At 39.0% G+C, this 14,502-nt stretch overlaps 1 protein-coding gene across 1 annotated transcript in view; it reads left to right on the top strand.

Moving 5' to 3' along the window:
- Positions 1-14,502, top strand: part of pex14 (peroxisomal biogenesis factor 14) — a 58,000-nt gene that overhangs the window by 15,162 nt on the left and 28,336 nt on the right. Inside the window, exon 3 of the mRNA XM_068334336.1 lies at positions 9,693-9,777. Coding sequence (XP_068190437.1) covers positions 9,693-9,777 — 85 coding nt within the window. The remainder of the gene's footprint in view (positions 1-9,692; positions 9,778-14,502) is intronic.

Raw genomic sequence — 14,502 nt, forward strand, 5'->3', positions numbered from 1 at the left:
GTGGAAAAGCACAAGTGGACCAAATGCTCGTTTGTCACCTCTAATAAATGTTGGAATGTAAATTATGAAGTTATGCTTCAGATGTAAATGCACTTTATTCCAGTCCTCTAATGTAAATAGTCCGCTCCAATACATTACGAGGTGGGGGCAGAGGGGGATTTGACTTAGATTTTGACTGTTTTTACAATCAATGGTAAACACAATAGAACTAGATGGGGAACGTTTTAACATATCTGAAAGCAGGTTAATAAATTGTTGCATGAAAGCAGGCTTGTATACCAAAAATGTAAATACATTAATATTATTAATAACGTAGTGACTAATAGTTATATCAAGACTGTAATAGCAGTTTAATGGAATATGACAGCAAGAATGTATTACGGTTCTTACTTTTACCTCACATAGCATTTATCAGGGATTTCTGAAAAAAGAAAAAAATTTTGTTAAGTTAATTGCTTCCCCCCCCCCCCCCAAACATCTCCTCTTGGAGAGGGGCAAAAAACTGCTAATGGTTATTAATTAATATGTGTTGGTTTTCAGTGTTTGATTAAAAATAATGAAAGCAAAATGCTAATGGGTTTTTAGAATTTCTCTGTATGTGGCAGCCTGAGATTGTGGCATTATCTAGGGAATCTGAAAAAAGAGATAATGGGCCACTCTCCAGACTAAAATGAAAGTGACAGTATACAGAAACTGAGATAAATTATCTTAAAACCCCACAAAAATAGAACACTTAACTGACAGAACGCAGTCTAATTAGCCTTTAGATGTGAGATACTGAGGTGCTTTGACAGTAAACTGTTTAGTTTTCGGTGTGTTGTCATGGAAAGTTCAGCCTGACTCACAATTCAGCTGCGGTTTTCCAAAGTACGCTTTCTGAATGAAACAAACTTTAATAATTTCTTTGATTTCATTTTAGCACATATAAATTTGCCAAAAATAAAATATTGACCTATTTTCATAAGTTTTGCATGGCTTTTTGTTTTTATATCAACTGGTTTCAGGCCTATTGTTAAATGACATGTTTTCTTACACTGTAAATGTTGAGCAACACTTGGCACTGATTGTGGCAGAATGTCAATTCCTTCATGTATATTAGACAGCCGTCGGTTTCTTGAAACTCTTGCTAATGTTCTTTGTGTTGGCACACAGTCTTAAGGTGAAACAAGACTTTTAAAAGCTATTATTAAGGTGCGGCAGAAGTTTAGACCAGCAGTGAAACTGGCTGGCACAGTAAACAAAAACAACAACCATAGCCACTGGCAAAACTGACAATAATACAGAACATGAATGGGCTCCCCTCCCTGGTATGTGTGTCAAAAATTCTTCACATATTGTTAACATAGTGATTAATTTGAATATTATATTTATTTTCCTTTTCTCTTTTACTGAAATAGTACATCAAATGTGATTGTGAAGAATCTCAAAAGATGCAAGTAAAATGGAATGAATCAAAGAAAAGCTGAGGACGTTTTTGTCCAGATTGTGACCACTATCAATTTGGGAAGCATTATGGACCTAGAATCTTTGTACCCAAATCTGATTCTGTACAAAACCCCTTGTTGTTGCTTACTCACATCTGAAGGACTGTATTGGGGTTTTCTCTCCATCCATAATGTGTGAAAAGTATTTTATGTACCATGGGGGATAAGAAAAGGGGAAGTGAAGGGGCTTTGTCAAACAGGCTGTACTTTTGAAATGCAGAGTGGCATTGTCATGTGTTTTTTGTGTCAAGGTCGACAGAAAATGTCAGAACAGGTGCACGTCTGCTGCTGAACTGCTTGCCAACTCAGCACCTTTGCTGTAACACGTCACCCTGTGTGACATTATCATGGTTCACTGTAGGTTGTCTCTTCTCATCTGTCGTTCAGAAAGGCCTGGTAAAATCTTGTTTATCAACGTCACTACATGAGTTGATACTAAGTTTTAATGGGCATCGATGCCTCGACTTTAACCATTAATGGCATGTAGTCGGTACTGTGATTAAATGTAAGAACTTTGCATAAGGCTGAAGTAATATGGGACTAAATGTACTGTCTTTACATCAGTTGTTTTTTTTAATTGTTACAGTCTGCTTAATGCCGACTTCCTGAAAAACCTGAAAATTCTGTATGAAGTCATCAGAAGAGGAGGATTATGTGTAGGTGTGGTCTTATAAATCAGATGTCACACATTCTTTTCTCACTTTATTGTACCATTAAGATTCTGAGGCTGGGTTGGAAACGTTAGAATAAAGAATTAAAGAGGCGGCTGTTGCCTCACAGCAAGATGGTTCCGGGTTTGATTCTTTTGTTTGCAGAGTTTGTATGTCCTGCGTGGGTTCTTTGGTTTCCTCTCGCCTCCAAAAACATGCAGCCTTGGTGAATTGATCACTTCAAATTGTCATATTGTATGTATGTATGTATGTATGTATGTATGTATGTATGTATGTATATATATATGTGTGTGTATACACACGCACATAAGACATATACAGTATGTCTTATGTATTGTGAGTGTGTAGTTTTTTCACTTGGGCCTGCAATGAGCTGGTGTCTTATCTGGGGTGTACCCCACCTTTTGCACGTTGTGGGATAGGCTGCAGCTGAATGTGACCTGCATAACAGATAAGGGGCTGCAGATGAGATGATTTTCTTGTAGATCGTCTTGTCTACAAGAAAATAGATGGATGGAACTACAAAGAAGTCTTGTTGGTAAACTCTGTCATCTTGATAAGTGAGAAAAAAGAAGTGCTATTTTTCAAACAGTCATAATCGTTGCTTTCTGATGCTGTCAACACCACACTGTTTTTATGGTTATCCTGCGCTTGAGGTTAAATTCTTACTGGCAGTTGGAAGCCAACATTTTTCCTTTGTCACTTAATGAGATCAGGAACAGACTCGACCTGTTTCATTTAATAAAAGAAGCCTTACTCTCTCAAGTTTCTTCCCTAATTTTGATGGTGATTTCAATCTGATTAATGTACCGCTGTGGATGTGTGGCCTATTGTCTTGGCAAGTGTGTCTAAACATCTTTGACACGTCTCGGTGAAAGGGTAAACTGCCAGTCTTTTCCTCCCTCTTGTTACTGTACCGCTTCCACCCCTGACCAGTAGATGGCGATGTTAATCTTCTCTGGCTCTGACCCTGTCTCATCGTGTCTCAAACGCTATACGGCTCTTTCATGCAAAGGAAAGAAGGGTCTCACCCTGTGTGAAGGGTTACACCACCAATTTTTGACCCCTTTTGAAGACCCTGAAATTGCTGATTGAAAACACACAATTACTTAATTGCGGCTATTGACAGGAGAAGAATTGACATGGATTTTAATGCCACTGGAATGTCACAATCTGGTTGTCATTGTGGCAATACTTTCATCTGGTGTTACAATGTGCCCAACAGGGAATAATGAGATCAATAAAAAGATTCCTCTCTCTGTTGTCACTTGCCTCTCTATTCTATTTTTATTCTTCAACTTGGCAGAACTCCTCACAAAAATAATGCAAACTGGCTGCATTTTCACCCAATCTCCGTGCTTTATTTTACTCGTTTCAGTGATTCACTTTGTGTTACATTGCTGTAACACAATACTTGGTGTGTATCTGTTTTTAGGTGAGAGCTGTGCCAGTGATGGTCCAAATTTGGATCAACAGAAGAGAATAGGGTTGTCACTGTTATTTGCAGTCACGATGAAGGTGGCTCTTCTTCTGACATTACAACACAACTTCTGTGCTGTGTCTCTTCTTGTTGTTTGTTACTGGTGCTACTTGCATTTTTCCTCAATCAACTAATTGAGTTTGAAAGGCCTGGGGGCCCCAATGTTAAGAAGGGCAACACACACAGCAGTGGTAGTTGTTAAGCTTTGTTGTTTTGTTTATTTGACTGTAGCCGCTCTTTTTTATATGTAGATTGTTTACCAGTGACAATATACTGTATTTCAGTGTCGTTTTTCTTTGTTTTAAATTTTATGGAGAGTGAGTTTATTTTTGAAAAGAATAAATCAATATCTTTCTATATTTCACAAGTTGTTTATAAACCAAAGTTTAAATAGAAGGTTATATTATTTTGTAAGATTTATTTGTTTGGTAATTATTTGTCCATTGCATTTGTCATAAAATACTGTTACAAATGCTCAATTCACTACAGTTTTTTTTTCATTAAAAGAAACATTTTTATTATTATTATTATCGTTATATAAAAATATATTAAACTGAGTAACATAAAACCAGCAAGCAACGACCACATTTGTATGCTGCCTAATTTTCATGTAAATTAATATATTAAAGGTTCTTTTAGTAAAAAACATTTTTCATACATTAACTACATTATAGGCATATTTTTTTAGCACATTGCTATAGTCTAAAATTACATCTTGTGCGCTCTTGTCTTAAGTAATGGTTGGTGTCGTTACTCAGTAGCTGCTTGTCTCTGAATGTCATCATTAACTGTAAAAGAAATGGACAAAGAAGAAAAAAAGCTTTGAATTACAGTAAAGAGGCACTGCATTAAAGAACAAAGGAGATCGATGGTAGTACATTAAATTTTATGCGAATGGAAAAAAAAATCAACTAATTAAAATTGATTACTCCTGCTTTGTAAATGTGTTTCTGAATTAAATTATTGTATGAAAACATTTTGACCAATTGAGGAGCTGAGGAAGTATCCATTACTGGATTGAAGCTGAGAAGGGGCTGGATTGTTTTGTGGTGGCTAAGTAGTTTGTTGTGCTCCATTGCGACTCCTCTCATGCGCCCCCACTGCTAAAGTGCCATGGGTTAATCTCTGATGACCCTCATCTTTCAGAGCGCCGCCAGACTCATGGTTTTGGCCTGTTACAGGAATTGAAAGGAATTTGTGGGCTGTATAAGTATTGTCAAAAGCAGCTGAAAGTGAGGTGTTACCGATGGAGTTGCTGCTCTTAAATCATCACAACTCTCTGGGCTCCCTGGGCTGGGGGTGTCCTTATCTAAACAGTCATCTTTCTCACAAGTTAAGCAAGGGCAACCCCAGGCAACAGGACTGACAGTTACACATTAAAGAACGTCAGTCTGAGCTGTACTGTACTCTTTAACTTCAGTCAATTTGTTTGAATGTCATGCTTATCTTCAGGTTTAAATTGTAAGGGGTAAAAAAAAAATGCTGGCATGAATTTTGTTTACACTGCAATAAAATGTCCTTTTTCAATCTTGTTCATCAAGTTCTTGAAACAGGCCTGTGAATGTAAAACTATAGTTTCCATGTCTATATCAGCTTAAATTAATATCAAACAAAACAAAAAAGTCATCTTTATGCATACCCAGGAGACTAGAAAAATATGGGCTTGCCATTTTGAAATATAAATATGCTTTAACTCAAGTTAAAACCAGAACACCAAGTGTTGCTTACTATTGAAGTGCTACTGTGGTCTCAGAGCTCTGATAGGGAAATGATTCTCAACGGAAAGTATTTTAATGCAGTAGTCTTGAAAAAGCATAATTGCCATCATGCTGTCCTCTCTCAAAAGTCACATTATGCTCATAATGATGTCATGATGCACCCCTGTTCATGTGTCTAAAACTGACACTGGTACTGCTCTGGATGTTATTTTTAAACCTTTGCAAAGTAAATGTCAATAAAGTTTTCCATGACCCTTTATCATCTATTGAAATTTAGTCTCCGCCCTTTAATTTCTAAACTTATGACCATTCGATACACATTTACCATATTCAGAGAAAAAAGCAAGGAAGGAAAGCAAAGCATTATATTTTCTCATGTATTTGTTTACTATCCCCTTTTCTACAACTTGTTGCGCTTTACATCAATAAAAGTTTAAACCTGCTGGAGACAGAAAAATACATTTTTGTCATTGTCAGTGTGGTTAAGCAGGGTCAGCAAAACTCCTGGGTTACCTAAATGATCGGGTCTCGACCTCACTTCAGGGTCAATAATTTCGTGAAGCTTGCCTCATGAGACTTTGCTTCCTCTACTAAAGGTCACATTAAGGTGGGAACGATGTTACAATTAGAAGGGCATTTAAAGCCGCTCTTTTAAAAAGATTAAAAAGCACTGTTGGCCACATGAAGCAGTCAGGCAACTAAAAGTAATTGCATTTAAGCTTCATTCCTCTCTGACAGGGCTCTGGTATCACAGAGGTATTGGGTTAAGTCATTTAAGACAACCAGCCCTGATAGCAAATCATCCATGGAAGCACCAAATTAATATAGAGCTTCATTTTTCCTCGTCTCTCACTTTCTCTGGCTTTTGGTCCTCCAACATGTGTTTGGGGGAGAAATTTGAGATGATCCTAACACAATTTTTGTTCATGTCTATCAGTCTGTTATTATATCAGGGGCACTTCACCACAAATGTACAAGCCGGGCCAATTTGGAATGAATTGATTCACAGTGAGACTGTATTCTATACTTGCTAATGATTTCCTTTTAGCCCCTCTATTGCATTGAGTTTCTGGTGCCATCATGCTGTATGAATGTCGTCATTGTTTGAAAATAAAAGTTTTAATACCTTTTTTGTGAAATGCATTAGTAATCTACTAACTGCATGCTAATTAATTTTCTTTAAAAAAAATAAAAGGAAATGGTACAGTGGTGTAGTGATTAGCACTGCTGCCTCACAGCAAGAAGGTCAGGGGTTCAAATCCCATCATTTCCAACTAGGCCTTTTTGTGAAGAGTTTGCATGTTCTCTCCATGTCTGATTGGGTTTTCTCCGGGTTCTCCAGTTTCCTCCCATTATCAGGAAAACACGCATCTAAGGAATATTAGGTCATGTTGGCCCAATTTCGTTGTTGTACCGTCTGTGTATAATGACAAAGATCTTTCTTTCTTTAAATGTCTGTAGAATCTTTGTGAAGTTGCTTGTGACACGACAGTATTTAATTCATGTCAACATTAAATAAACAGTAGTGACAGTTGCAAACACTCCTTTTTTTTTTTGTACAACGCTGTCAGTAAAGGATTTTCCTTTAATTGGTGGTTTGATTTGACCGAAGTGTTCACACAGACATCAAGAGTTTTCTCTTTGTTCTTACTTTTTTGTCAGTTGCAGTTCAAATGTTCTCCATTTCCTTTACATTACTTGCTGTAATTTTAAATGCCTGAAACATTTGTAAGGCATACGCTCCATTCTTATTTTATTGCAGAAAAAAAATTACTTCCCAAATCTTGAAATCTTACATAAACTATTCCTAGATCTTAATATATAATATAGTTAAATGCTTTTACTTGTTAGAAGAAAAATATACAACTGGTTACATAGTTTTCTTCAGACATGCAACCATGCCGTTCGAATGTAATTGGATTTCATCCTCATTTCTGACAATTCAAGGTATCACAGTTGTAATTTTCAGACAAGGGCAGTACAAAGTCTTGTCCAATTCAAACTCAATAACATTGTTGTAATCTTGTCGGTTTAACAACTTCACTCTCTTTAAGTGTGTTGGTTAGTGTTATCTCTTCCTGTGATTGGATTTTTGCCTCTTTTTCGGAATTACCTTACACTCTATTGGTTATCTAGTTTGTAAAGATTATTGCTTTTAACACGGTGCACTTTGGTATATTAGCAATCTAAACTTTGATTGCGGTTTACATCAATGCCTATTTGTTGATTTAAGTAAAAAATATTTATTCGTGTTCGAAAAAAAGAGAATTTCATTTTGTTATCTTTGTATCTTTTTTACTGCTGTGTGCTGTTATCCATCTTACTCCGTTAAAAGCTCAGTTGTGTGCTATCCAACACTATAACTGAGATGATCCATAAGTCAATAACAAGACAAGACTGAAACCTGTGCAATGTGGTTATAATTGATTGAGATGTCTGGATGGAACTTGTGCAAAGCATCTATGTCATCTGCTAAGAAGTGCACTTTTCCTCTCCCTGAAGATCTACCACAAGAGTTTTAACCAAATGGACATTTGCCTCATTAGTGTACCGCTGAGCTAGCTGAGGTCCTTACTAAGATGTCATACTTATGCCCATTAGCATTGACACAATTTTCTAGTCTGTGTTGCGCTATTGAAATTTTAGGACAATGTAAACAAGATTTGCTCATTCAGCGTTTTCCCCCTTTATGAGATCATTACCTTTCAGTAACATGGCTGTCTTATTTGGAATAATTATTAAAAGGTTAGATTTTCTTTTGTTTATTATTTCTGAATTCTACAATTACCACAAGATGTTTTGTTGACTAATTTCATTGAACTATTAAAGCTTTACCAAGAGCTTTCTGATTTTTTAAAATGTATTTTATTTTCTCTATATTTAACTCTATCCTTTGACCCACATCATCAGATGAGGGTTGACCATGCAAATAGTTTAGTCTGCATGTCACAGTGAAGGTTCCAGATGACTGACTTGAATAAGCCTTCAGCAAATAGATACAAGGACTGCCATGCCACTTGTGTATTCTGATGAATATCAAGGTTACTGTATTGTCACCGTGAAATAGTAGATTAGTGTCTAAATGAATTGTAGCAGTATTTGTTGGAATAAATCTGTCAGATTTTGAAAAAAATTAACTAAAAGTTTCATCAGTGATTCATCCTTACCATGTGGAGTACTTTTATTGTAGCTGTGTAGATGCTTAAGAATACCGTATTCACTCGTGTTGCTAATTAAAACATTGGAAAGGAAAATGAAGGAATACATTTTGTCATGTTGTTAAAAGTTTTGTACTGTACCGTGCATTTAGCTCTTTACACAGCTTCCCTGCCACACTCACACCTCGGACAATTTAAAACTGCAATTCTTTGGAATTGAACAGGGTTCATAGTATATGCAATGCATTACCCAAAACGAATTACCACTGGCAGGGCGCTCAATCACGTTCTATCTTTCAACACTAAGAGAAAAGAAGAGTAATCAAAACCTTTCAACCTATTAGAGGGATGACTTTTACAATTGAATCATTGGGACCACAGGTGCGATAATAAGTCATCTAAACCTCCCCTCTAGTGTGTTTCATTTTTCTCTCTGTTCTTATATATTTATCTATTTTAGGATGCGCTACTTAATGGCGCCCAGTCCAAATTTATGTTTTAATGCCATTTGAGGAAGATTTTTTTTCTCCTTACAGTTCTTGGAAATGCATACTGGGGTGGAAAATTAAGGTGCATCTCGAAGGAAAACATAATAGAATCGATGAACGTGATGCACTTAAAACTACTGTGTGTTCTGATGCTATTTAACTTTCTAGTGCATTAACGTTTCAAGTCATTATGACATTCAGGCTGGGTGATTTGATCATAGCAGGTTTTAAACTGGAAGAATTACAGAAGTTTTCAGCCTAGGATTCTCAAGTTATTAGATACAAACGATCACCTCTGCAAGTATAGATTTTCTTCGTCTGCGCACTTAAGAATGGAAGTTTGTCTTTAAGGGGTAATAGCAAATTAAGCTCCATACTCCATTTATCCAGCACTTTTGATGGGTTGATTTTATAACTGCTGATTTGGTTGTTCCCAACATTTAGCTGAAAGTTGGTCAGGTGGTCATTCTTCATCACTTCTGAGTGTAGGGGCTTAAAAGCAACTTTTAAAAGGATTCCTTTTCTCTCTTCTTTTTTTGTTCTTTGGTCTTGATTTACAATTAATCCCTTTCTTAAAGATGGTCTAGTTTTGTACTGTTGAAAGCACCATCAGTAGACTGTCTATGACTGTCTATACAGGCATCACATTGAGTAATAAAATAAATAATAATAAAACATTTTGTGTCTTCCCAGATTGCCACAGCTGTGAAATTTCTACAGAACCCTAAAGTACAAGAAAGTCCCTTGGCAACCAGGAAAGCATTCTTGAAGAAAAAAGGTGAGAGGCATGTGATTTGCTCTTGATTTATTTGAAATATACTGCAAGAAGCCTTGAAAAATAAAAGTAATACTGCATGGCTGTCACAAAATCGTATTAACATTGTATTATTTTAATCCATGTGGTTGTCCAGTTTTGCAGATACTGTATCTGTTTTTTATTTTGGGAGTGTTTTACTTTGCTTTATAAGGATCAAAGGTTGTGACTAGCTGTTTGCCCTGGGGGGTCTAACAAAGGTCGATTTAGCTTCGGAGTGCCTGAATCCGACCCTGTGAATAAATGACACACCAGTTGGGATGCTCCTTTGGGTTCAGGAAAATTAATATTGACAAACTCTCTGCATTTCAATGGAATTATCAATACTGCCTTCAAGCATTTGAACCCTTTTACTTAATTTAACTGTAATAGTAAATTTGAGGCATGACACAGGGGGCTTTCTATACAGGAATGATGGCTCTTGTTTTTTAGCAATTCAGTGAGGTGATTTCTCACACAGGGTACAGTTTTGTTTGGGAAATAAAAAGCTTTAGTTCTGTAAACTAAAGTTCACTTTACTAATGGTAATGGGAATGTGCGCAATTTCACCATGTACTTCTTACAGCTGGTTAGTAAATGAGAAAAGCTGCCTGGCCTTAGGTATACTGTTTACGCTAGTATTGTTATTTCAGTTTTTTGCAGGACAGTTTTTTTCTTAGGATACCGCACCTCTACAGTGTTTGGGGACTAGTCCTGCAGCATTAGAGTAACCAAACGGTGAAAAGTGAGCCTAAAAGCTCCATGACATGGGAAGGTAACTTGAAACCAAATCCATGGTTGCTGGCTGCTACTACACACATCTCCTGTGTCTGTAATGACTCTTGATATCTTTTGAAATTTCTGTATGTGTCCCATTATTGACAACTGAGGCATGTTCATAATCTACTGCTATTTCTCTCAAATACAAGCCGCAAGATGGCACAATCCAGTGTCATATTGTGCCGGTCCCAAGCCCAGATAAATACAGATGGTTGTGTCAGGAATGGCATCCAGTGTAAAAATTTTGCCAAATCAAACATGCGACTCAAATCTATGACTTCCATACCGGATCGGTTGAGGCCCCGGTTAACAACGACCGCCATTGGTGCTGTTCACCTACAGGGTGCCTTTGGAAATTGGACTACTCTTGGTTGAAGGAGAGGAGGAAAGTGTGTTCGAAGGAAGAGAGAGAAGAGGAACACTGAGAGTATAGGACTGAGGGTAGGAACATTGAATGTTGGAACTATGACAGGAAAAGGAAGAGAGTTGGTTGACATGATGCAGAGGAGGAAGGTAGACATACTGTTTCTCCGGGAGACCAGGTGGAAAGGTAGCAAGGCTAGAAGTTCAGGAGCAGGGTTCAAGTTTTTCTATCATGGTGTAGATAGGATGAGAAGTGGAGTAGGAGTTACCTTGAAGGAGGAGTTTGTTAGGAATGTCCTGGAGGTAAAAAGAGTGTCAGGTAGTGATTAGTTTGAAGCAAGAAATCAAAGGTGTGATGTTCAATGTTGTTAATGAGTATGCTCCACTGGTAGGATGTGAGCTAGAGGAGAAGGAGAAGTTCTAGTTGGACTTTGATGAGGTGATGCAGATCATATCTAGAAGTGAGAGAGTTGTCATTGGTGCAGACTTCAATGGACATGTTGGTGCAGGAAACAGAGGTGAAGAGGAGGTGTTGGGCAGGTTTGGTATCCAAGAGAGGAATGCAGAAGGACAAATGGTGGTTGACTTTGCAAAAGGGATTGAAACGGCTATAGTGAATACTTTCTTCCAGAAGAGGCTGGAACAAAGGGTGACCTATAAGATTGGAGGTCGACTACATCTTGTGTAGACAGTGTAATCTGAAGGAGATAGGAGGTAGGAGAGTACTTGGTGTGTCATCTGGAAGGAAAGTAGATAAGGAGACTTGGTGGTGGAATGAGGAGGTACATAGAAATGTATACAGAGAAAGAGGTCAGCTAAGAAGAAGTGGGACACTGAGAGGACTAAGGAGAGTAGACAGGAGTACAGGGAGATGCAGCGTAAGGTGAAAGTAGAGGTAGCAAAGGCCAAACAAGGGGCTTATGATAACTTGTATGCTAGGTTGGACAGTAAGGATAGAGAGACTTATTTTTACAGGTTGGCAAGACAGAGACAGAAATGGGAAGGATGTGAAGCAGGTTAGGGTGATTCAGGATAGGGATGGAAGTCTATTGACAGGTGCCAGTAGTGTGATGGGAAGAGTACAGTAATACCTCTGTACTCGACCATAATCCGTTCTGAGGTGGTGGTTGAGCACCGATTTGTTTGAACACCGAAACCAATTTTCCCATAAGAAATAATGGAAAGTATTTTAATCCGTTCTTACCATTTAGAAAAATACCTAAAATATTATAAGAACGTGTATCTAAACAACAATGAAGACGTAAATGTGCACAAGCAGTACATGATAAAGATAAAGCATTATAAACCATTTTGTATAATTTACTTTACGTTTTGGAGAGTGGTTGAGGGCACTAGCGTCATCATGGAAGGGGAATCCCCTTCCATGATGACGCTAGGTAACGCGCCTTCAGGGGTTTTCTCCCTTCTCTCTCTCTTCCGTGGAGGTGAATCTGGCTGGGCAGTAGCCTTCCTCTTTTCTTTAAGAAGGAACCTGTCCATTGTCAGTTGCTTCTGCTTCAAGATAGTGGAAATGGTTGACTTTGCCATTTCGTACTGCGACGCGAGGTCGGACACTCGTACACCACTTTCATATTTTGCTATAATTTCCGTACGTCTTTGTGTACGTAATTTGCGTACGTCTTACTCCGCTGGCGGTCTGAGTCGAACTGACGCTTACCTGCTGGCCGAGGAGCGCAGCCGAGGAGCGCGTTCGGGTCGACTCGGCTGGTCGAGTACCGAAAATCTGTTCGGGGTCCGATGCATTTTCTACTTGAATTTTTTGGTCGAGCACCGATTTGGTCGAGTATAGAGGCGGTCGAGTACAGAGGTATTACTGTACTTTGAAGAGTTGATGAACGAGGAAAATGAGACAGAACAAAGACTAGTAGAGGTGACTGTTGTGGAATAGAAAGTAGCAAAGATCAGTCAGGATGAAGTGAGGAGGGCATTGAAGAGGATGAAGAGTGGAAAGGTAATTGGTCCTGATGATATACCTGTAGAGGTATGAGTGTCTAGGAGAGGTGGCAGTAGAGTTTCTGACTGGGTTGTTCAACAGGATCTTAGCTAATGAGAAGATGCCTGAGAAATGGAGAAGTGGGCTGGTGCCCATTTTTATGAACAAGGGAGATGCGGAGAGTTGTGGCAACTACAGAGGAATAAAGCTGATGAGCCATACAATAAAGTTATGAGAAAGGGTAGTTGAAGCTAGACTAAGGGCAGAAGTGAGCATTTGTGAGCAGCTTTACAGTTTCATTCCGAAAAGAGTACTACAGATGCAGTATTTGCTTTGAGGATGTTGATAGAGAGGTACAGAGAAGGCCAGATGGAGCTGCATTGTGTTTTTGTAGATCTGGAGAAAGCTTATGACAGGGTGTCCAGGGAGGAACTGTGGTATTGTATGAGGAAGTCTGGAGTGGCAGAGCAGTATGTTAGAGCGGTGCTGAACATGTATGAGGACTGTAAGACAATGGTGAGGTGTGCTGTAGGTGTGACAGAGGAGTTCGAGGTGGGGGTGGGACTGCATCAGGGATCAGCTCTGTGCACCTTCTTGTTCGCTAATATGGTGATGGACAGGCTGACAGACGTAATTAGACAGGAATCTCCATGGGCTATGATGTTTGCAGATTACATTGTGATCTGTAGTGAGAGCAGGGAACAGGTGGAGGAGAAGCTAGAGAGGTAGAGGTTTGTCCTTGAAAGGAGAGGAATGAAGGTTAGCTGCAGTAAGACAGAGTACATGTGTGTGAATGAGAGGGACCCAAGTGGAAGAGTGAGGTTACAGGGAGAAGAGATCAAGAATGTGGAGGATTTTAAGTACTTAGGGTCAACAGTCCAGTGGAGAGTGTGGAAAAGAGGTGATAAAGCGTGTACAGGCAGGATGGAATGGGTGGAGAAAAGTGTCAGGTGTGATGTGTGATAGAAGGATTTCAGCTAAAATGAAAGGTGCACCTGTGGTTCACTGGCATCGTGCCGGGAGTGTCCCCCGCCTCACGCCCTATGCCGCCGAGATAGGCTCCGGCTCCCCGTGACCCGCTGCGGTGGATATAGCGGTGGTAATCAGAAGATGACTGACTGACTTGAAAGGTGTACAAAACTCTGGTGAGACCAGCGATGTTGTTTGGTCTCGAGACAGTGTCACTGAGGAAAAGACAGGAGACAGAGCTGGAGGTAGCAGAGATGAAGATGCTGAGGTTCTCTTTGGGAGTGAACAGCTGGGCTTGCACTAGCCATTCGCCACTTCGCCATCGGCGAAGTAAATTCCAGATTGGCTACAAGGTTTTTAGACTGGTTAGCCACAGTGGAGTTCTTATTTTTATGGAAAAATGGCTAAAACTTACAACTTTTTCGCTCGCTAGCGGCGCGGCTAAATTCCGTCGGCATGTGGAAATAGCGCCACTATTTTCGCTACTTCCGCATGCCGATGGAATTCAGCCGAAGCATGCCGACGGAAATAGCCGAAGTGACCCGAACGCTCCCGATCATTAAATATGCACTCGGGTCATGACCTCCTCTCGTCCAATGAAAAACAAAAATATTGTTTTTTTAGAAGCTGAACCCGCGAATTGG

This window comes from Antennarius striatus, chromosome 2 (assembly GCF_040054535.1).
Source record: "Antennarius striatus isolate MH-2024 chromosome 2, ASM4005453v1, whole genome shotgun sequence".
Lineage (NCBI taxonomy): Eukaryota > Metazoa > Chordata > Actinopteri > Lophiiformes > Antennariidae > Antennarius > Antennarius striatus.